The sequence below is a fragment of the Pristis pectinata genome, chromosome 15 (assembly GCF_009764475.1).
Source record: "Pristis pectinata isolate sPriPec2 chromosome 15, sPriPec2.1.pri, whole genome shotgun sequence".
NCBI classification, from domain to species: domain Eukaryota; kingdom Metazoa; phylum Chordata; class Chondrichthyes; order Rhinopristiformes; family Pristidae; genus Pristis; species Pristis pectinata.
The window spans coordinates 37,577,987-37,602,770 of record NC_067419.1 but is presented as its reverse complement, the minus strand read 5'-3'; the positions used below and the strand labels follow the sequence as shown (position 1 = coordinate 37,602,770).

General features: G+C 37.9%; 2 protein-coding genes across 2 annotated transcripts in view; one reads left to right on the top strand and one right to left on the bottom strand.

Moving 5' to 3' along the window:
- The window catches only part of scaf11 (SR-related CTD-associated factor 11), a 52,054-nt gene extending 46,712 nt beyond the window's left edge, over positions 1-5,342 (top strand). Inside the window, exon 16 of the mRNA XM_052030170.1 lies at positions 1,909-5,342. Coding sequence (XP_051886130.1) covers positions 1,909-2,055 — 147 coding nt within the window. The 3' untranslated portion in view covers positions 2,056-5,342. The remainder of the gene's footprint in view (positions 1-1,908) is intronic.
- Positions 5,343-7,898: 2,556 nt separating this feature from the next.
- Positions 7,899-24,784, bottom strand: part of arid2 (AT rich interactive domain 2 (ARID, RFX-like)) — a 92,299-nt gene continuing 75,413 nt past the window's right edge. Inside the window, exons 14-22 of the mRNA XM_052030720.1 lie at positions 23,519-23,653; positions 22,785-22,960; positions 17,146-19,964; positions 13,715-13,869; positions 11,677-11,815; positions 11,494-11,582; positions 10,851-10,971; positions 10,649-10,740; positions 7,899-9,335 (exon numbers count right to left, since the gene is read on the bottom strand). Of these exons, the coding sequence (XP_051886680.1) occupies positions 9,203-9,335; positions 10,649-10,740; positions 10,851-10,971; positions 11,494-11,582; positions 11,677-11,815; positions 13,715-13,869; positions 17,146-19,964; positions 22,785-22,960; positions 23,519-23,653 (3,859 nt within the window). The 3' untranslated portion in view covers positions 7,899-9,202. The remainder of the gene's footprint in view (positions 9,336-10,648; positions 10,741-10,850; positions 10,972-11,493; positions 11,583-11,676; positions 11,816-13,714; positions 13,870-17,145; positions 19,965-22,784; positions 22,961-23,518; positions 23,654-24,784) is intronic.

Below are 24,784 nucleotides of genomic sequence, written 5' to 3'. Positions count from 1 at the left end.
AGTACAGTGACTAACCTAGTTTACTCCAACAGCATCTCCCAAACCCATGACCTTTAACACCAAGAATGTCTAGGGTTTCAGACACGTGGAAACACTGTCAAATTGAAAATTGACATTTCCATTGCTGAATCTGAATCCTGGAACAAACTTCGTAACAACACTGTGGCAGTAACTTCACGTATGGACTACATGAATTCAAAAAGGTGGCTCACGGCAATGGGCAATAAATACTGAACTCTCCACTGCCACCAGGGTCCCAAGCATGAATTAATAAGATTTCAGCTTCATGAGCAACAGGTCATGGCTGAGCCATGGTAGTTAAGTAAAATCATCCATAGTTTTAGTATGAAATTTCTGGTTTTGCCCAGGTCCTTTAAAATGAAAAATAATTTTACTTTGAACAATTGAACAGGAAACTGTATAGCACAGATTTAGGATATTTACTAAAAGCATACAGGAGGTTAAAATTATTTTCATGCAAATACGGAGTATGTGACAATCTATTTTCATGTCAGTATTAAGGGAGAAGGTTAAACAACAGGAAAAATAGTAAAAGATGCCAGAATGAACAGGAAATGGTAGTGGGGAGATGGTTGGTTTGCCCTCTATTCATGAAATAAATGCAGCAAGGTATCTCAGATTCAAATATTACAAAACAGATTGGAAACAGTTAGCCACCACCTGACATGAGATAACAAGGCAAAGAACATTTTGAATGAAGCCTCAAATGAATAAAGGAACTGGATGGGAAGAAAATATCAATAAAAATAAATGATTTCATCTGATTTCAGCCTCCAAAGAAGAAGAGCTAGTGGCAAACACTGTAAAGGAAATTCTGCAACTCATTTACACAAACTCATCAAACAGAAGTGTTTCCACACTTTCCCCCCCCCCCCCCATATTGTGTGTTGTGTGGATAATTGTTTGTGACCTTCATTTTTACTCCATCCTGCCCTCCTTATTCTCCACCCCCACCTAACTGCCCCCTGGCCTCGCACACACCCACAACAAATTTTTGGATTCTCCCATCTTTGTGAAATATTTGATACCACAGGTTTTTTTAGGTTGGTGATAGGTAGGCAGCAATTGTTTGGTACTGAAGGAAATTTTGCATTAAATGGGGAGTACAGAAAGTCCCAAATCTGTGCCCTACTCTTTCCCCAACTTCATTGTTTCAGACTCAAATTGGGGAGGGAATTGTGATCCCTCAGTGAGGGGTGGGTTTCAACTTGTACTTCCTTCCACATTGATCACCTGTTCATGCTGAAAACTTGTTGATCCTTGCTGACCTAAATTTCCCTACCTCAATATTCTTTTTAACCTAGTGTCTAATTTTTGTAGGTGTGCGCTAACTTTATCAGGCAGAGACCTAGTCACGTGAAGTTCGTGTCCCTTTTCTCCTACCCCTCAACTGCCTCATTTCTCCCTCCGCACATTTAGTCCCCCTCAACCTTCTTTACCTTCCCTTCACCTGGCCCACCATCTGACCATCTCACCCCAAACCAGTCACCCTTCCCTCCCCCTCGCCTCCCAGCTCCTTGCTCTCGACACCCTTTAGCTACCTTCTGATTCCATCTGTTTCCTTGCCTGACTCCCTCTACTGCTTCCAACTTCAGTCTTTTATTTATTTTAATGTTCATGATCTTTTATATAATCATCCTTTACCTTTAAATTTTGCTTTACAAGTAGAAATTCTAACCCGAAAATTACTCATCAAATCAGATGGTATTTTTGAGAGTTTTATTGGTCTTTTTATATTGCATTCATCAAACTGAATAAACTATTTCAGATTTTAAACTGTCCAACTTAAAAGCAAAATTATGGTACAGCTTCTACCTTTCATACTTGCACTTCATAACTGCACATTTATTACATTGATCCACTGAAATATGTCTGTTTATTTCTAAGGTTTGCCATAGCAAGAGTGGTGAAGTAATCCCAGGAAAAGTAGCGAACTTGGTAAAAGCATACGTAGAGAAATATAAACATGCAAGGAAAGGGAACCCAAAGCAAAATCCTGAAGAATGCAGTATCATTGGGAACAAATCTTTTTAAATGATATAAAGATATAGCAGATTAATTACCAGTGTTAAAATGAACCCAAAATAGAATGATGAGTAGGAAATTTGTTTTCCATTGGTTCATATAATTTTTTCCTACAGAGATTGTTTTTTTTTTAAATGGAAGCATTTGGGACACCACAATAACATGAAATGAAAAGCATGCTGTTGTTAGTTATATGGAGTTGCAAAGATAATATGATCTGTCCTGGCCCCTCCTGCGGGCTGTCAGTAGATCAGCTGTATAAATGTGATATTTGTTTAGATGATTTCCTAATGTATCAAATTATCTCTTACTGATTTTTTTTGTTAACTCTAGTTAGTGTTTTTGTAAACAGTTTGTATGCTGTACAAATGCCTCCAGGTTTAACTGGAAGGATCTGGATCATGTAGTTGCACTAAAGACTGGCAACTGAGGCTGATCAGCTATTTTAGTGCATTTAGGATCTCAACAAAAATGATTGCTTAATTCTGCTAGGACTGTTGCTCAGTGGGAAAATGTTTGATAAAAGATTTGATTCTATAGTTTCATTTTTGAAAAAAGCAGAAAAGAATGGTTCAGAATGTGATAGGAGTATTCTGTAATACTTAACCTACACACCGAAATAAATTTTCTGCTGCTTGTCAAAACAGTTTCTGGGTCTTGATGAACATGTATATGGGTTTACGTTTGTTGAAGATCAGATGAGAAATTTGTATTTCTACTCCAAAAGTGGAATCCTTTGTAAAAGTATTTTTGTTTGATGTCCTGGTGATGGCATTATAGTAGTACATTCCATTAGGTGCTGACGTTGTTCTGTTATCTTTAAACACAATAAATTAGTATGGCAATAGATAATTTAAATACCAGGGAGGATCTTGTAAATGCCTATATAACTTAAATATCGAATGAAGCTCAATTTTTTTGGTATTATCAAAGGCTTGAGTTCTGTATTTCTAACAGCTTCCAAAACACTATTGCCAGCAGTGCTTCGTCATATTTTTTATATTATCGCTAACAATCATATCACCTGCCTGCTAGTTATTATTTAATGGAATTTTGTAATAGAACATCAAACCAAGTTGTTGCCGCCCTTCTCTTTTCCAGTCATTGGGTTTTTGAATGTTCCTGCAGTGGGATTTCCTCTTAATCCATTTGGTTATATTGCAAAGAACCTTGACGCTTTTAACGATGGAACATACTTTCATTTTTGAGAAGAAGGCTAGCACATTTTATGTTGGAAATAAATCCAGTTTACTGAAAAGACTCATACTTAGAGCAAAAATGTACTAATGAAAGGAATAAGTGTGAGAAATTCATTAATTCCAGGAAGATAAGGTTAATAAATTTTAATGTGGTTCAATAATATTGAAAGTGCCATATTAACATGTACTTAAACAGTGGAATAATCCTGAAAGTTAAATGTGTACATCCAAAGTTGCTTACCATTTTAACTATCGCATGTTCTTCATTAATATTCATAGGCTATCTATACAGGGCAGAAAAACATTTGAACAGATTCTTAGAAAATAAGTGTTTGGACTCCAAATACAACTGACGCTCCTCAAGTCTCCAAACTTCCAGTGTTGCTTTTGTAAAAATCCCTTAACAAAACTGTTTATTCTCAGTGGGCTTTGAATATATTTATATTTCTTGTGACCCTGGTATTGGTCTCTTTAGCTGAATGATTCAATAAGAGATGGGGCCTTTTAATTTTCCTTGAATGGAAGAGAAACAAGGCCTCTTGTATTGAGGAGACTGTTGGTCGTAATTTAAAATTACAGAACACTGTGGTTCGTTGTCCTATTGGATGAGGGCCAGCTTTGCATCCAGTTCTCAAAGCATGCGTCCTTAATCTACATATCTAAAATGTATCTCTCTGGCAAGAAAATTAAATCAATTACTGAACCCTAATGTGTATTACATCTTGGGACTAATGGACAATCATCATTCCAGGATGCTTATTCTCCTCTCTGGTGCCCAGCAAATGGTCAAAATATACTTCAATAATGGGAGTAGGGTAATGGATAGGGCAGGGCAAGTGTAATTTTGCCACTAAGTACATTTTGGCATAGTATTTGACCATTGGATCCTGTTCTTATGCAAAATTTCCAACAGGGTTATCAGATAAGAATCATGTATTCTTTCCCCGTGCCCCCCCCCCCCCCAAAACCCCTGCCTGTGTAATTAAGGTGTGCTAGGACCAGTTGTTCACTTTGCTGCCATTGTAATTGAGATCAGATTGTCAACAATAGCCAGAAATTAATCTGGGCCCTCTGGTTTGGCGGCTCAACCTCACACCTTTTACTAACTGGTCCACTAGGGAAGGATGCCAGTTCCCACGTTAAGCAGGATTAGCATTTGCAAGTCATTGGCACAGTTCACCTCTGTAGGATTCAGTATTATTAATTATCTGCAAGTGATTGTTGTGCATTTTGGAATCTCAAAATGTAATTGCCTGGTACCAAAGGATGCTTGAGTTTACCTTTGTAGCTAGTTTAGAGAAAGAAGTGGTTTCTTGTGAACCTGTTGTTAAATTATGTTTATTGAGCCAGAATTTTAAATTAGACTAATCAGGATAAATCTTTAAATGTATTTCAGTGTCTCAATAGGCAAGACAGTTTTGTAACTATAAAATCAGAAATATTGATGACATTTGCCATCGCTGATCCAAGTCATTTTGTACAATTCTTTCAGCTGGATCTAAATGGCTCTCTAGACATAACACCTTTGTACCAACAGGTGGAATCCACTGACGTGGCTTATTATTGTCTCACTGATACACAGATGATCCATTTTTGTCACTGCTAATCAAAATACATTGGTCATGCATTTACATGCATTGTGGTTTATTAGAAGTTGAATTTGCAGTCACAAGGCTGGTAATGCATTTCACGTGGGTACATCCAGGATGTTATCAAAGGCCAAGCATCTGCTTAATATTTTGAAAACTAAGTACCAGATTTTCTCAGCAGTGTATTTTTAACCTGATGGATATTGGTACTGATCAAGCTTTAGCCCCTTAGCACATCCTAATCAGATACTCCTTCATTTTTAAGTACCCTCTTTTCATACTATATGGAGTAAAATAAATTTTTCAAAAGCTTACATTGATTTAGCTGTGAACAAAGATTTGTTGACTCTGGCATGGTGATTTGAGTTTCTTTTCAGTATGGTAGATTGGTGCAGGTATTTCAGTCTCCTGGATTGCTCAAATTAATGTATTTTACCTATTTTGTAAAATAGTTCTGTTGTGTGATGTACATAGTTTAAACTAATAAAACCCTTTTGGTTTGCGTTGTAAATAATTCATTTACAAATGTTTTACTGATCCCTTCAATCTTAAGGCATTGGATTAAACAGACTAATTTCTAACCAAATGCTAAACTCCCCATACAATTGGTGAGGGTGGATAAGAGAATTATCTTTGCAGGCTTTGGCAGGTACAGTTATCTACACCACCTGTTACATATTTTGTTTTCTTAAGTTTACTATGAACTGTATTGTATTTATTTCCAAACTGAGAAGAATCTTTAAGTACCTTAACCACTGTAGTATTTGCCAGAATAGTACAGAAAAACAAGATGCTAATAGGGGAACCTCTGTGTTCATACAACAAAGCATTAGATAGTTTAGCAAACAACATAGAATGACATTGTCCAATATTAGGTACAGTAATACATTGCTGAAACATCAGCTTCACACAATGGGTCAAAATACCAACAGGCAAAACTAGAATTTTCACTAGTGTAGAAGGAATCAAGGATAATATTTAGCAAAATTGCAGATCAGTGTGTCGGTATTTGGATCTTCAGGCAGTTCCATGGGGTCAAGATGACTTGATTCCACTTGAATTCTGTGGGTGCTGAGGTGACAGATGACTCAGCCAGGATAGTGTGATGCCCTCATTTTGTTTTTTATGCTATGCTTCTGTGCTTTCCCAATGCATGAACTCTCAGTTCTTAATGCCATCCCAAGTGATCCTCTGTTTTGAGTGGGGATGTTAATTCAAAGGTTCCTTTTTCCATTTCCTGCTATAACAGAGCTTTAAGTGTTTGTTTCAGGGGCCTCATGTCTGGCATGCAGCTATGTGGCCTGCTCATCAGGGCTGATTACGTCTCACCGATTAGGGTCTTAATGCTGGTGATGTTGGTCTGGGAGAGGACATTGAATTGTTCATCTTGCCAGTGGATTGGAGAATTTTGCAGCCTTAGGTGGAGCTCTGCAGTGATTTGAGTTGTGTGCTATGGTTAGTCCTTACCTCACGTGCAAAAGCTGGATTAGAGTTTGTATTTGAACCAGACAAGTGCAATAACTGGTAGGAAAACATTAAAAAGAAACTGAAGCACACAGTTGGTTGACAAGATAATTTATCTATTTCCCTTGACGTAGTATAGGGAGCAGATTCATTAATAAAAAAACAAAAAATGATGTATTCATGACTGAGCCTTATTTGATTGTACAAGTTCAAATAGAAGGCAAAATATTTAGGAAGGATACTTATTACTTGAAAGGGAAGTCTAAATGTGAACAAAATGATTTCAGCATACAAATATACCAATAACAAAGTTGACCCAGATTAATAAGGCCTTACTCTAGTGCTTGGGTTGCTTTTTTTTTCCCCCAAGAGGTATAGAATTGGATAGTGAAGTCATACTAAACTTGTCTCAAAGCTTATTACGGTCCTGTGTACAGTTCTGGCCATTTGAAACAGGCACTGGACTGGGTATGGAGTTTGTTTACAAGGTTAATACTAAAAATGCAAGGGATTATGTTATTGAGAAAGCATGAAAAAAGTATATTCTTTCAGGGCAATCCAATTGAAGTCTCTACATAATTTAAGCTTTGATTGAATGTATAGACAGTCTATCCAAAAGCCATCAATATAATGGGTTGCAGAGTAGTAGGGAATAAGAAACTTTAGTCAACATTTGCTGAGATTATGAAACTTGCTATCTTAGTGTTTGAAGCAAATATATAAATGCAAAATATGGGTATTTATGTAATGGCATCAGTGTCCCATTTATTGACTCAGGTATACTTAATTAGGAAAAATTGAATTCTGTGTCAACACTTGGGTTTAGTTGGAATTTAGTGGAGTCCTGAGCTCCAGCCTAGAATGCAGTAAATTGTTTGCAGACCCACATTATGAGCCATGTGTGACATTGTCATGCCTAATGCATAGCTACACATGCAAATCTAGTTAAATAGGGAAAAGTGTTTTGATATATTTACAAAAAAGTAAACTGTCAAGGCACATTCTTTGGGATAATCACTTCTATTGGGGGATGATACAAACAGCAATAGCTGATTGATGGTTAAGCGCTTTGGAACTTTGAAGAGTTCAAAACTGCAGGACAAGCAGAAAGATCATTAATACATCCAATAAAGAAGCAGCTTTTTTACTCAAAAGATTGGCAAGAATATGCTAGTAAGACCAACAAATAACTGGAAACTTCATATCCCAAGCAGCATTGTGGATAAGGAGTGTGGATGTGCAGGGGACCTGGTCCTCTTAGTGAATGTTACATGTCAGATGATTGGCCTGATACCAAGTTATATGTCACTTGGCAATAAAATATCCTAAAACAGGATACCAGAAGAGCATAGGAGCTTCTTTTATCAGAAGCATTATTCTAGTTTTTTCCATCAGTTAAAACATTCCAAGGTAGGGTAAATCATCTCCTTTAGTTAAACGTATCATTATACTCGTCATCGGTTCCAATAATTAACTCTTTTAGACAGCTTCCAGTGCCAATTAAAATAATTCAAGCAGCAACTATATATCAGTCATAATTATGATTTTTTTTCTGGTTTCACACTTCCTATAGACTACTTGAAATAAATAAGTGAAAACATAAATGAAAGTGTCCAGTCTTTTATTTAAAACTATAAACAGTCAAAGTAATTAAAGTTATCTAATGTAAAACTGTTGTATGTCTTTACTGCACATTCTACAGACACAGCAGGAAATGGGAAAATGTTCCCTCCTTTGGATGCTAATACACCAGGCAAGAGGCAGTTATGAAAATCACATAACACACCATTCAGGACACAACCATGAACAGGTTCTGAATAGGAATGTGATATGGTACAATATTGAAGATGGAAGAACAAACACTAAAATACTGCACTATAATTGGATTGGGGGAAAAAATCATTATGAATAGTGGAGAAAATACCATGCCTGCACCTAAGGTAAATATAATACATGGAGAAAAACCTGTATAAAATTCCTTGTATTTAAATCAATTTACAAATACAAAAAATCCTGTACAAGCACCGAGCTTGTACAAAGTGATATCTTTCAGTGGGTCCAAGTTAGGGTAAACCAAAAATACCTTCAATAGTTTTTTTTTCTACAAAATGACATGAGATATATTATTCCATACTCTTTCAACCAGCAAATGAGTTCTACAAGGTGTATAATACAAAAAAATCAGTTCCACAAAACTGCTCTTGACTTTACAGCATTGGTACCATTACAGAATTATTTACAAAGAATTAAAGAACATTCATCCACTGCAGACAATATATCACAATTACTTACAATTGGCAGGAAACACAAAGTCCTATAACCTAACAATAATGCTATTATGACACCACATTGTGTTTCCAGTGATTGCAGTGGCATGAAAGTTGGTTAATTTTATTCACAAATATTTACAATTGATCATATGATAATAAATAAGTGAAAATATATTGGCTCAAGTATGAAAAAACAAGCTACTGATTTCTAAACAAGAAAGCACATCACTAGAAATAAACTGCAACCTCTCGGATGGCAGGGATTACATCCAGTGTGTCAATTTCTGTTCTATTAAACCCAGCTTAGTCACTAATTCCGAAATATAAAAATGTGCTCATAGGGGGTGCAGGGTAAAAATATTTAATGCTATTATTCTGTGTTGCTACTCTTTCAGAATTTACTATTTCCAACTTTTAAAAAAAAAATTGGTAGTGGATTCTGATCACGCAGTTGGTACTCCTATTAAAAGCTTGTCAACACTTGACTCCATTTGTGATCAATATGTTAAGCTTCATGGAAAAAAAGGATTTTTAAAAAAACTGTCCACAATGGTCATTTCTCATTAAGACTTCTTGCTTGCTTCAGAACCCTGTAAACGATATTTCAGAATACATAATATTTCAATTCACCCTTTCAGAGTTTATTTTCTGGTTGTTGTAATTGCTCTAGATGGACAAGTTCGAAAAGGCATTTGGCAAGAGTGCTGGAAGCTTCCATGTTACTAAGGGCTAGTACAGACAATTGGTTTTCATGTCTTTTTAGTAGTCTGCAGAAGAAACAAAACACAAATCAAGAGATTTTAAATATTTATATTTTGGCTAGGCTTACTCAAATATATGCAAAGTTGTTGTGCTGATCAAAAAGTGTATAATTATGCCTGCCAGAAATCCTGAATTAAACTGAACAATCATGTTGTTCTCACAGCCTTATAATTTTATTAAGCATCTCTAGGAAAAGTATCCACTGGTAAGATCCCCGTTCTAATAACAGTCAACACTCAGTTATCTGGGGGAATGAGTCCAAGGATAATGCAAAATGTTAAAACTTCAGTCTTATTGTTCATTAAAATACATAATCATGTTTCTTTTGAGAATTCTTTTACCCAGCTTCTCAAGCATTCCAATTCTTTTTTATGGTCAACACCAATTTCCATTTACCTGGCTGGATAAATATTCACAATGTGGTATGACACTCTGGGATACAGTACCGATATGTAAATAAGCTTGAAGGGTTTAATCACTGTGTTATTGCAGTTAACACATTGCTGTGTAGAAAGGCTTCTTAAACATGTTGCAGGCCTTTGAAACCTCACACGATTAGCTGCTTGTTAATCGCTCGTCCCCTGCTTTTGCAAGGAGCCATTTTCTGTCCATCCTTGCATTCATATATTGAAAATTACTGATGTAGCCTACCTACTCCATCCACAAAATTATCCAGCTTTGAAATTGGGCTGATTATACAACAATCATATTGTTCACTTTTTCAGGCTACCTGTTAATGCAAGGGGAATTAAAAAGGTGCTCAAGTGCTCTCTCATGTTGTAAATAGCCTCCCTTAAATCAGAATGTAATGAATAGATGAATGGAAAGACTAGCACAAAATCGAACGTCAGAATACTGATCTTTGTACAAAGTAGAACATATTAAATGCTGCTTTTCTTGGCCTATCCACAAACTCTAAACTACAGAGAAATAAACTGCCAGCAGCATGTTCTGCCTGGTATCCATCCTGATTGATCGTGCTTCCCAGTAACCAAATGCACACTCGTTGTACTTTACAAAGTCTCCATGGAGTTGCATCATCTTAATTAGGAAATTCATTCAATAATGTGTCCCAGATAGTCCTCAAGCTCCAGTCTTTTTTCTACTTCAAGATACCCTCCCCAGATTAATACTTTAAGGTTTTATTCTACTTCTGCTGAGTACATTTTCTCACATATGAACAGCACCATACAAATTCAATTTGTAAGAATGGTAACTTCATACTAATTTATGAAGCCAAATAGCTGGACTTCTTGCCTGCCTTACTGACTCGCTTATCTTGATATTGTCTAGCATGCAAATAAAAAAAAATTCTTACCTGCGACCATATTCTGAATACTTAGCAACATTTTTTAAGATTAAGGCAGCTGTTAGCCGGATGTGTTTTGTAATTGGGCCTTCTTTTTCATCCTGGAAACAAGAATTGAAAAAATTAAATTGGTTTTGGCAAAGAAAATATGCTAACTTGTAGGAAGCAAATTATATTAAATGCTTAACTAATACTTTTTTATTTTGCTCACCATATAGTCTCTAAATGCAAGGTTCCTTGATCCTCTCCTCAGTGCCACTAGAGCAGCACTGGGATGATTCACAATAGTCTTCTGTGCTTTAGGAGTGGAAGTCACCCCAGCAGGTGTCTGCCTGTGGAAATAATGAAAGATTAATGAAGCAAATTCAAAAGATGTTAAACATTTGCATTCCCTCACTCAGATTCTATTATGTTTGTGGAAAACTTAGGCAAATTACTCCTTTAAAACCTGACTAGCACAACTTGCATTTATATAGCATCTTTTGCAGATAAATACCCCAACGTTCTTCACAGTGGTGTAAACAAAAAAAGCCCAGTTACAATGTGTGGTAGGCAGGAAAGTAAGACCAGCGTTCAACAATTTAGTGAAACTGGGTCAGGAAAAGTGATGGGAGAGGGCACAAGGAGAGAGAGAGAAAAGAAACAGGGGAAAAAAAAAAGTGGTTTCACATGGATGGTGGGGAGCAGCAGCACAAGATGCATACGTAGGTCTTAAGCCACTCAGCTACAGCTGGACTAAATGAATAAATATGAAGTTGCATAAGTTGGTTAATTTAACATCTCAACTGACTTTAGTAGCATTGTAGAAGCAAATCAAACAATTTTTCCATATTTAAATATTAGTGCCTTCTTACTTGTTAGAAGATTGGTGGTTTCCATTGTGTGGTTGCTCTTCAAGCTTCTTCAGTCCTGCGAGGAGTGCTTCTTTTGTGCAATGTTTATCCTATATAAACATATAGGAAATTGGACGATGTCAGATACAGCATTAAAACCAAAAACAAAAAAAAAACACTTAACAAATTTCTGCCATTATCTACCTGTAAGTGAGTAATGAAGGAAAATCTTTGCCGTGGGAATTGTTCACAGGCTTCCCACATACATGCCCCAGGATACACATCCTTCCCTCCATGCTCAGTTGCTGCATGGTAGTACACCTGGGATGGAGAATCAAACCATCTAAAATTGTAAAGAAAAACATTTAGTTTCCCCAACCTCAAATGCAATGTTTCTATTTGCTCTCAGCATTCAGAAGCTAGAGAACTGATCGTATCCCAGCAAAGCTCTTCCAAAAGTCTCTGCCCAAAGCACCACCATTCTGAGCATTACATTATTTTATCTGTTTCTATCTACTGCCTGGATGTATACTGCTTATTTTTTGTTTCGTCTATTTGAGGGGAACGTTAAGGTGCAATACCTTCATCCATCAATAAGCATGAATTGTTTTGGTAAAATAAAAGGACAGACAATCAGAAAAACTATTATAATGAAGAACAACTATGAATAAGTGTTAAAAAAAAATTACAAGTCACTAATTTGAAGAGGATATGATTTCAATGATTATATTTTATGCTGTCCCCGAGAATCTAGAGGGTTTTTGTTTTCTCAATAGTCCTAGTCAGAGAATCTACTACAATGGCTTTGCTTCCCAGTCCCACAGGAGTTATCTCTGGTATGTCCTTGAGGTCTACCTCAATATTTAATCTACATCTACCCCTCAATGGCATTGTCCAAAGTCAAGGCCCATGTGTGCTTTTGATGATCTCAAACTTCATCTATCACTCAATCCCACTGCATTGCTCATCTATTGTACAGTACTCTATAAGCACAATTTTCTTTAATATTCAAAAGTCTAGTCCATTGCTTTGGTACTCTTAACATTCCATTTCCTTCCACAGTCACTCCCAGAGGCTGAACTAGAGCATTCATAGCCTATCCTATTTGGACCAGAATCAAGCTTCCATCTACAAATATATGCAATCACCCAGACCAACTATTTGACAACTTCTATAGCATTGCTCACCTCTGTTCCAGAAACACTCAACTATTCCTTTATATAGTCAGTTCTAGGAAAACAAACTTCTACCTGTTCTTCCACTTTCCAGCCTCTATAAATTGGAACATAAATCAAAAATCTGCTGCCTATACCCAAACTCGTTTTGTTATTTGTCAATAAATTCGGTGCACTTAAACCCATACTGGTTCTTCACCAACCTACATTAACATCCCAATCTGGCTATGCTTTTATTTTAATATGCTTATCCTTATCTACAAATGGTATCATGACTCATTCTTCCCTAGCTCTCTAATCCTCAGATCGCTACACTCCTCCAATGCTGATCTCTTCATCTTCAATTTTGGTGATCTATTACCAAGAGCCATGTCTTCAGTTGTCAAAGATGTTATTTCAATACAAGTCATCTTGCTCCTTTCTGACAGATATTTTCAATGCTTAAAACATAATGGCATAGAAATTCATTAATGCCAAATGAATGCAACTTTCCAGGCAATGCCTAGTCACCCAAGGTGTATTTTGTAAGCCTAACAGTGGAAATTCTATGATGCATAAAGCACAGCCAAAAACAGCTAAGTAAAGGGTCTGGTTTGCGGGATGCAAGGGAGAGAGACCTGACTGATGGAGACAGAGAATGCAACCAGAGTGTCAGGTAGGGGCAGCTGTATTTGCTGAGCTGGGGCAGAAGGGTGATGGTGGTTAGGTGATGGGTGATGGTGGTGGTGTACATCATGGCATTGGTGGGGAGGAGGTGCAGGGATTGCAACTGAGAAATTAACACGAAGTGACCCAATACCTTACCACAATAGTACTTCAAAATTATGTGGTCATTCAAGTTATCCAGAAAGGAGCAAAATCAGATAGTGGACTGCCTAAGATTACTGGTTATAAAACCTTGCCTTCTAACGGGCATCTAACAGAGTGGCTCAAAAGTTTCTCCAAACAGAAAATACAAGAGCAACACTGCACACCTCTTGATAATCTGTCATTAATAAATGTGCAACTTTTATAGAATCAATTTCAGAATCAGAATCAATTTTATAGAATCAAAAAAAGTGGATCACCTCCTGCATGCTTGCCACAAGCACATGAAATTCTGTCCTGGTTTTCGTGTTAGCTCTCCATTTTGTTGCAGTGATGGAATTTGAGGCTGGAGGGACTGGGAACTGTTTTGCTGGATTGCTGCTGGTGGTGTTGATGATACTGCTAAAGGAGAAGACTAAAGGAACATTCATAATTTGTAAATCATTACAAATAATGTAGGCACATTACTACTACTGAAATATACAGTAAGAGTTCAATTAAGATTAGCATAGTTTAGAATGTAGTGCTCAAACAGATAACTTCTGCACCATAATGATACAGGATTAAAATGTGCCAAGAATTTGAGAACATCAGGCCAGACTTTGCTGGAGTAGGATGTTTTGTAGTACACCAAGTTTAGACATTCAATTATTGCACAATGTTCCCTGAAAGTGTTGAAGTAGCTTACTTAATCATCGATATATTTTGTTCTTTATACCTTTTCCGATCTTACATACCAGCTACAAAATAATACCATTTCACTAAAACCATTTATCTCAACAGTAAGGACTTTGAAACTGCAAGTTTGAACAAAGCAGTATGAAATTAGGTTCAAAGTTGTATTTAACCTAAACATTACTATTATACCTAAATTTCATAAAACATTGTCATGCTTACTTGATTCATTTGAGAACAATATGAAAAGTCAGCCACAGTACAGTAGTAAATTCAAATTCACACCAATTTAAACATTTCATTTATTCAAATAAGATGAAACACAAAAGGCTAAACTGTAAAAGGTACAGGTCACTGATGCAGCAAGGTACTTAAGTGATTAGCTGAGTAATACACCACACCCCAGTATTTGCTGAGTTAGCTGGAGTCAGCAGTGGTAATGGCAGGGATGTTGAATTGATTTCCACGCTCCTCAATCATAGAGTGAAAAATTGACCAGATACCTCATTCCTTATAATTCTTCAGCAATTCCCATTGCATGTATAATGACAGATTCTGATATTGAAGATGCTAAGGACCATTACTGATGACAGTGTTAAAGGAGTCCACTGCAGAAACCTTTGTCATATAAGTGTCATATTGGATGACCTTTGCTGAGCACGTTTTCCTGAGCACGTTTTCCTTGTACCCAGTCTAACAAATTTAAAAATGGATCTTGCCTTCACTCCAACTTTTTCAACTCTATTGATTACACACCAATTTAGACAGATTGTCCTCATTAGCTGGCCCTCAATTCCTGGTACCATTCTGGTAAACCTATAATAGAGCTCCTCCTACACGTCTTTACTACTGCGCCCAAAACTTAATGTAATACTCTGGACAGAATCTGACCAAGATGCTATATAACAAGTACAGCTGACTCACTTTGCATTACAGCCACTCTGATATAAAGGAAAGTATTCGATTATCTTTTTGATTGCTGGTATATTGACTTTTGGGTGTTTATACACATAATACCAAAATCCCTTTGCTCTTCCACACCTCCACCATCTAGAAAATATTCCAATTCGGCTTTCTTGGATCCAATTAGACGACCTTGCCCTTCTCCACACCAAATTTACCAGTTTAGCCAACATTTACTCTGTTCTAACTGGTGGCATCTTTCAATAAAACTTGGTACTTTGTTTAATAACTAATGCAAACTTAAAAATGCAGCTCTCTAGTTCTTTATTCAATCATTAATATCTCTAATGATAAGCAGAGAACCCAGTACTGAATCCCAGAAAAAACCTTTTGTTTTAAATCCCTGTTCTGACTCCAACCAAATACCAATCCATATCCCCAAATTCCACCCAATCTAATTTTTGCTAATTATCTACTGTCAAAATGTTGTCTTATCAAATGTCTTAGGGAAATCCATATAGATGTCATCCATAGACATTTCCCTGTCCATTATGTTACTGGCCTCCTCAAAAATTCATCTAAATTAGTCAGACATGACCTACCTTTCACAAATCCATGCAAATCTTTGATCAGCTCAGACTTGTTCAAGTGCTCAGTCACTCTGTCCCTGGTGATAGATTCCAGTAATAACTATACTTCAACTGACATTAAATATCAGTGCTTTCATTAATTAATGAGAAAGCATCACAATTCCTAGACATTGACTCACACAAGATTTGGAGCTTTCTAAAAAGACATTGGAAATCCCGAAAGTTGAAGTGGCTGATGCAAACAGGTGTTATTTACAATATCTGTTAAGCAGCTAGAAAATTCAATGTGAACAATCCACTAATCTAAAAACAACCATGTGCATCCCTAACCAAAAGAATACATGTCACTATTGCCATTGTGGAGCAGCTGATAGAAAGTACAATTATACAGCAGTGGATGCCTGATCCACTTGTCAAGCAGTTCATATGGTATAATTTATCACTGCAATTACTGAAAACATCATACTCCATATTTAATCAAACATGGAAGGGTGATCTTTAAGCTTAACCATCTCCCAGTAGATTCTTAGTCAGGCAACTGAATAAGCTATGTATTGAAATGGAACTTTAAAATCTACTTTTCATAAAAAATATCATGTAAATAAGACCACAACTCGCCTTGTATATCAGTATTATAAATGATGAGGAAAAAAAAATAATTGCCAGGCCAAACAGCAGCAAAGAAAGCAGCAGCAAGTGGCCCAAAAAGGCAGGCCTGGACAGGACTAATCAAAACCCACACCAAATACTTGAAGGTGGTCCTTCCTCACATTAGCAAATGTGAAAAATGCCATTTTATAATTGTTTAAAATGAAGTCTGACATGATGATCTGCACACAAATGGTTTCTGGTACGGCAATTACATAAGATGCAAAAATACCATTTAAAGCATATGAAACATAAAAAACAGCATCTAGTATATACTTAAAGTATCTTAGATTACAAAATTTGTATTTGTAACACAATCTTGGAATTGCTGCCAAATTGATATGCAGAACTTCAGATGTTGAACTACTTTCTAAGTTTCCTTCTAAATGAGTTCATTTTTTGGCCGATTGGTAGAAAATGAGTGAGAACATGGTAATTGGATCTAGTACTGAAAAGACAATGAAAATTAGATTAAGTGCCATTAGGTCAATTCAGTGGACATGTTGAAACTTTTAAGAACGTGGATCAGAAAGCTCTCGCTGATGTTATTTCCTGGGCATGCCACACTTGCTTTTGCTTGGAAGTTATTCAATGTTAAATTTTACAATTATCAGGAATCTTTATACCTACAAAGCTTAGTACAAGGCCCCATATTCTTTTTAACACCTTAGATATACGGGAATTTTGCATTTCTCCAGTAACAAATTCTGTAAAAGCAGTCAGAAAATTACAAAGGTCACAAAGTCTGATTCTGAAACAAAATGTCAGCTTATACTAAACAGGAATTGGACAATCCTCTACCAATTTAAATTTACAATTTTGTAACAATGATAAAGAAAGCACAAATGAACAGCAATTTTTGACACGTTGCTTACCTGATTAACTATAGCCTGTGTAAGAACAGGTGGATGCTGATTTTGCTGTGTTACACTGTCCATTGCTACTTTAGCTATACTATTGGAATCAGCTCCTACTGGCACAGCCACCATTGTTGAACTGCAGCCAGCATTGTTAGGGTCACTGATGGTAACAATCCTTACTCCCACTTTATTTGGAATTCCTGATATATTGTCTTTGCATTCAGCTGACCTTTTCACAGGTTGACATTCAGTTGAACCATTGGTTGTTGGAGTCTGATAAAGTTGGACTGAATGTACAGCTACAGGTCCAGTTTGGTGTGAAGCTGGAGAGTAATGCACCTGGGCAGAGTTAGAAACTGAAGACACAGCTGAACTTGGACATTGCTGAAGCTGAGGCACCACTGAATTTATGCCGGCTGTCACAGGTCCATTGGATAATCCTGAGTTTGTACCACTGATTTGCTGGTCGATAGAGTTTGAAACCACTGCACAGCTAGCGCTAGAATTTCCTACTGAAACAGGTCCATTATGTATTTTGGTCAGTTGAACACTTTTGGCAGAATTTTGCTGATTACTGTCCATATTGCCCCATTGCTCCTGTGCAACAATATCACCATTTTCCACGTGTTTGGAAGCTCTATGATTTGGAATGTTTTTGCTTAAGTGTGAACCATCCCCTTTGTCAAAGTCACAGATCCCATTTACCATGGGTAGCTTCAAAGGATCTTTTTTAATTTCCTGCACCCCTGCACAGTCTGTATTTAGCTTCCCATTGATAACATTTTGACTTGCTCCTGTCAGAGGTCCATTTGAAGCCAATGTACACTGCATGGGCTGAGAGTGAGCAATCCCTGAGTTAGGTGGAGGTAGACGTGAACTATCATGTTCTTTTCCATTTACAAGTTTTGCTGCCTGCATATCACTTTCCTTTAAGCCACCATTGGTTGTACCAGCAGCTCCCTCAGCACAAGATGGGTTCTCCATGATTTCTATTTTACGTTCATGTAGATGTAAATCTGTGGTATCTTTTGCTTCTTCCTCCTTCTGACAAATAATTTTATCCCCTGTGAATGCAGTTTCAGATTCTGAGCTTTTTCCCTGTCCACTCAATGGCGTCACAATAGGTGACGGTGTTTGCATTTGGAGGCCAACTCCTGCTTGTGACCCACTAACGGAAATTCCTGTAGGGGCCAGGATCTGCGTTCCACTGCAATGACTTCCAGCTGGAGAAGCAAAGGTGGTATTTGGCACAACAGTTATGGTTACCTGGTTGCCTGTTGATCCCTGGAGAAGAGCAGCAGTGTTACTAGCAGAGATCAACTGACCTGGTAAGATCTGCATATGAGGAATTGCGACTGTTTGCACTGACCCCTGTGAGTGGATGGGACTTTGAACAAGCTGCACGTTTTGCTGCCCAACTACTAATTGCTGACCTGGGGCTTGAACTCCAATACTTGTTGCCTGACTATGAGTCACTTGGTAGACTACCTGAGGACTAGGAGCTCTAGCAGGGGAAGGGGGAGGCATTTGAGGAGCAGGTAATATAAGTTTACCGCCTGGAGTTTGGGGGCCCCTTTTTGGAAGAAGTAACTGTTTTATTAAACTAGACTCTCCAGCGGGTGGTTGATTAGAACCAGTACCTGTTTGCTGAGACTGGAGCTGCACCTGGAACTGCTTTTGAGGATGTTGTTGCTGCTGTTGCTGCCGTTTCACAGACAGCATCTTACTCACAGTTTGAGGCCCCTGCACTTGAGGGGCGGAAGGCTGTGTAACCAACCCCATTTGTACCTGATTGCTGTTGACAGGTACAGGAGATGGCGAGGATGAAGGGGTCACATTTGCATTCCCAGCCAAATGAATAGCTTGGCCGGCTTGAACAGAAGCTGGATTTGTCAATAATATCTGATGAATCGCAGGTGCAAAATTCTGTCCCTGTGAAGCTGGCTGACTAACAATCATATGTACACTTTGCTGGGGTTGCTGCTGCATTAGAGTAGACTGAACATGCTGTGGTGCCATTCCTGTTGGTTTTGGTGCTATATTCTGGAAACTCATCCTGGGGACTGGAGAGCTTTGAACACCAGTAAATGCAACCACTTGACCTGTTGAGACTTGGAAATTTTGTACTGCAGCGCCAGATACAACAGCAGAACTGGGGGTGGTTGAATAGTGTTGAGGTGCTAACAGAACATTGTCTTGTTGGTTACTTGTTTTTGGCTGGTGACAGGATGTCTGTACAGGGTGGGTTGCTGTACCCGATAACAATTGTCCTTGTGAAACAATGACAGTGTTGGCTGATAAATTTGGAGCTCTGTCAATTGCTGAATGGCTGTGAGAGACAGCCTGCTGTATCACAGTAACAGTTGTTGTTGCAGAGGTATTCACCTGATTAGAAGATACAACTGGTATAGAGAGCTGGTGACCAGGAAGCTGCTGTTGAAAGAACTGTGGCTGGTGAAGCAATTGTTGAGAAGTTGTCATTGCAACTGATGACTGTGTCATTGTTGTTGTGGCTTGGTTTTGGATCAATGTTCCCTGGGGAATGTTGGTTCCTGTCAATGAATATGGTGCAGGAGCTGGGGTTTGAGTATTAAAGGTTGAAGATTGCACAAATGAACATCTTGCTGCTTCACTTGTAACTGCAGTTCTGCTTTGTATGACAGTCACAGTAGCATTTTGGTGTGGTTGTGCCAGACCAGTTTGGTCTTGTATTTTATTTGTAATATGTGGAGCTGGGACACTTTGTTGAAATGTATAGACCATTTGAGATCCTGGTTGAGCAGTAGAAAGGTTAGCTGCAGGGACCCGTTGTAAGTGGTTTACCATTGCCTGTGCTGAAAAGGTAAAAAGGTAAAATAAGTTCAATGGATACCACTGTTCTTTCCAAACTGTCAATTTTCAACAGAGCCTTTACAGATTAATACCCTCTTACAATTCATTTGAGTTTATTCAGAAACTAATACAGCTTATCTATCATCTTCAGAATAAACCAAACATCTAGTATTAGGAAGGCCAGCCTCACTGAAAGCAAGATCATCCTTTGTGTGAAAATCAAAAAAAACTATAGATGCTGGAAAACTGAAAATAAAACAAAATTCTATAAACACTCAGCAAGTCAGACAGCATCTGCAGAAAGAGAAACAAGGGTACTGACGAAGATTCCTTGGCCTGAAATGTGAATTGCTTCTCTTTCCACAGAAGCTGCCTGACCTATTGTTTGTCTCATGCTTTTATTTTGATTTTCTCATGTTACATATCAGCTGATCGTCCCTGCTAACCTACACTCTCATGTCTCTACCACCACCCCATAATGATTAGTTGCTAAATGAATAACAATTTATCCTTTTTAATGCTGTATTATGAAAGTGATGAAACTGCAGCCAAATAAATCTTTTGAAGAGATGACCAAGAGTCAATAATAACCCAATCAACCAGAGTAGCCAAAATTGTTACAGCCATAAATATTTTGTTAACAAGCGCAAGCAATGTGTAAATGATATTACATCTGTACATAGTAAAATGCCTCAAGGTGCAACACAGATGTTTTATTAACAAAATTTGACTCTGAACCAATTAAGAAAACATGAGGGAAGGTGTCCAAAAGAGCTAGTTCAAAGACATAGGTTTTAAACAGTTCTTTACAAACAGGTGAAAAGGTGTAGGGAGGGTTTTCAAAAAGTGGCCCTTCGTTGCCGATGGAAGCAATTCATAGTTGTTCAAGGAATTTGTAAAAATAAAACAACTGCTCAGCTTGTGTCCATAAGATTGTGAAATGTTGACATCAAAGACAGTGGAAGTATTCCTGAAGCAACACACACACAAAATGCTGGAGGAACTCAGCATGTCAGGCAGCATCTGTGAAGAGAAATGAATAGTCGACATTTCGGGCTGAGACCCTTCATCAGGACTGGAAAGAGGGCAGAAGCCAGAATAAAAGGATGGGGGGAGAAGCACGAGTTGGTGGGTGATAGATGAATCCAGGTGGGGGGGGGAAGGTAGGTTGGTGGGAGGGAGAAGGTAGGTTGGTGGGGGGGGGGGGGGGGGGGGGGGGGAGGGAGGGAAGTGGGAAAGATGCGAGAAGCTGGGAGGTGATAGGTGAAAGAGGCAAAGGACTGAACAAGATGGAATCTGATAGGAAAGGATAGTCGACCATGGAATAAAGGGAAGGTGGGGAACCAGGGGGATGAAGGTGTGGGTGAAAGGCAGGTTGTGAGGGTGGGGGTGGGGAAGATGAAGGGGCCAGAGGGATAAGGGAAAACCAAAGGGGTGGGGGGTGGGGGGGGAAGGAAACCGTGATTACCAGAAGTTAGAGAAATCGATGGTATTTCTATAAAGTATTTCTGATGATGAGAGGTATTGATAGGGTAGATAGTCAGAAGCTTTTCCCCAGGGCTGAATTGGTGGCCACAAGAGGACATAGGTTTAAGGTGCTGGGGAGCTGATATAGAGGAGATGTCAGGGGTAAGTTTTTTTTTACTCAGAGAGTGGTGAGTGCGTGGAATGGGCTACCGGAAATGGTGGTGGAGGCTGAAACGATAGGGTCTTTCAAGAGACTGTCAGATAGGTACACGGAGCTGAGTAAAATAGAGGGCTATGGGTAAGCCTAGTAATTTCTAGGGTAGGGACATGTTCGGCACAGCTTTGTGGGCCGAAGGGCCTGAATTGTGCTGTAATTGTTCGATGTTCTATCTTCAGTGAATTGAAATTCATGGTTAAGCCAGAAGGAAAAATGGAATGAATTATCATCCCTATTTGGGTCAAGAGCTTCAAGGGGCTGGTATCTGAAATTACATGAATATCACTATTGAGAGCTTTAGGAATCACTTGGAAGTTAACCGTAACAAGGAGACAGAGGAAAACTGTACAAATCAAACTCAGAAATCTGGTAATTTCTATTGAAAAAACACAAAAACCAACCAATTAACACTTCACGTCAGAATGACAAAGTTTCCGTTTATTGGCACTGAGAGAAAAATGATACATCCAAGGAGGGGAGGTATCTTACACAGTGCAAGAGAAACAAATCCTGTAGATCCACTCAATCTCCTCCATTCTGGTTTGCATTCATTTTTGCTGCACCCTTGTCTCAAGTGTTTAGGTTCAATTATTCTTCCATATTAAATCTGCTATAAACATGGAAGTCATTCTTGATGCGTGCCAAGCAATTCTCAACATACCAAAAGGTGTATATTTCAGGTTGCCAACACAACACAACCGAGTGAAGAAAAATTGTATGCTAGGTTTAGCATTAGGAACAGGCATGAACAGCAATATTCTCACTACTGGGGGCTGCATTCCATATATCGATTAATTTACCAACTGTACAATTAGAACATAGAACATAGAACAATTACAGCACAATTCAGGCCCTTCGGGCCACAAAGCTGTGCCGAACATGTCCCTACCCTAGAAATTACTAGGCTAATTATTTAAAGATTTGTCACAAAGCAAAACTTGTTGCTTACTCAACAGAAAAGATAAAGTTCAAATAATGTTAACCCTCAGAACATGTTACTATTAACATTTTTGACATTGTGAAGGAAGATAGATCAATGAAGCATAACTTTATCACTGAAATGCTTGTGGAAACATCTAATGGTACTAATTTTCATAAAGTTCTTTGTAACTGCTCAAATGAATAAGTAACTTCTTACCTGAAGGAGGTGGGCTTTGTGTTAGCTCTGGTGTGGCAGAGTGAACAGTTGGTGACTGCTGGTAGTGTGTCTGCATCGGAAGCGGTGTAGCCCTTCTCTGGATCCCTACTATGTGTATTTGCGCTTGCCCATTATTTTCTTCTATTCGTTTTATTGTGTGTGTTGGAAACAGAGTCCTTGCAAAGGAAAAAATGTCAAGTCTCATTAAGCACCCATGTTAGTCTTTAACCAAAGCTATTCAGACTGAAAAATGTAGCTGTTAAAGTTTAGCAAATGGATATTTTGGGATGTTTTAAAATCACTTCCTTTCGATACCCGTTTCCCTACAGATAAAAAATCAGCAAGGGGTAGGCAGGGATTTTAAGGCAAGCTCAGTGATGAGCAGACCAAATATCCCTATGTAAAAATAAAACAGAAATACCACAAAGGAAACTTCTCAAGTTGTACATTTGTTCTTTAGGAACTTATTTTATTTATTTTGGAATTGGTAAGATAGGAAAAAATTACAGAAAGCTACTGACAAGAGCACTGACTTTCAATTAGTAAATAAGAGGAACAAATCTTAATTTTTTTTTAAAAAGTTGTTCTTGGAATGTTTACCATCAAAGCTAACGCTTAAACTGGGTGCTCTTAAAAATAATATTGCACTATTTTATCAAATTGATTTAAAAACTTAGGCAAGGCAAACTATTCTATAAAGAAAACAAATTTACTCCCTTTTTGTTTTGACTTACCTGAGGCATTTGTTAAATCCTGTTGATGTTAGAATTCCACCCCGAGCCAATTTACTGCATACAGAAAGGTACTCCGAGTATAGGTCCATTCGTGAGATAGAGCCTTCTAAATAGCTCTCAAAATGTGTGCTTAACCTGTAAAAAGCAAAAGACAAGTTCACTGGTTTTATATACCAAACTTGGGTGGGTAAAAGACCAACGTTTATAATCTGGACAACATTGCCAGAAAAGGACGTCCTACCTATATAAACTCCAAACAAGAGGAAAAAATGTTTAAATTAGTTGACTTAAACAACTCAATGCCAAAACTGTGACATTTTATTCAGTTTTAGAAAGGCTATTTTTAAACTATTGGGTGCTGTGGGCCTTTTATTGATTGGGCAGCAATGTAGATGTATATTCAAAAATAAGTGATGGCATTTATGTATTAAACTACTGCCAACAAAAAGCCAAGATGAAAAAATTGTCAGCTGAAATGTTGAGTGGAAATAATTGTTTGTGGCCAACGGTGACCCTGCAGCACATCAATGGTACTCAGACAACTCAGCCAAATGTTAAAAAGGGATGCTTAGGCTTTCTGTTGCTGGTAATGATCACTGCATGCCATTTTTCTATCCTTCTGTGCAAAATTAGTTAAATCATTGTGCAAATAGCATATAGCTCACTGGATTGTAGAACACATTTTGCTCTGCCATAATAGATTGTCAAAGGGTAGTTTTGAAGACTTAACCTCACATTCCTGCAAAGCAGCTTGGATCTTAATCATGTTCCATTATATTACCTTACAGGTTGCTACATATACATATTAACATACTGTAAAGCATTTGAAATTAGTCATTAGGTTTGACAACTATCCAGAAACTTGCACTTTAGGCAGCTCTGTATTCTCAGCCTGTACTACAATGTCACTGTATCCATTTTCCTTCTGTAGTAGCTACCCATCTATAGACCATTGTCCAAACGACTCTGGTCCTTGTCTGAATGAGCTTCAGAAGTACTTTTATTGATGCAGTAACAGTGATAGCAATACATAATCAAGATTAATCTCAAGTCTGAGAGAAATTACTGCACGCTGACTTTGATGGCTTTGTAATTTTTCAGCTGAATAAAGTCAATGTATAAACATACATTAGTCAAATATCAGGATAGGCTTTATTGATGTACTAGTACCCTGATTAGCATTACCCTGCAGAGCGCTGAATCATTATACCATTCTCGGTCCTAGTATCCAAACATTCACACAATGCCTGTGTACTTTCAAAAAAA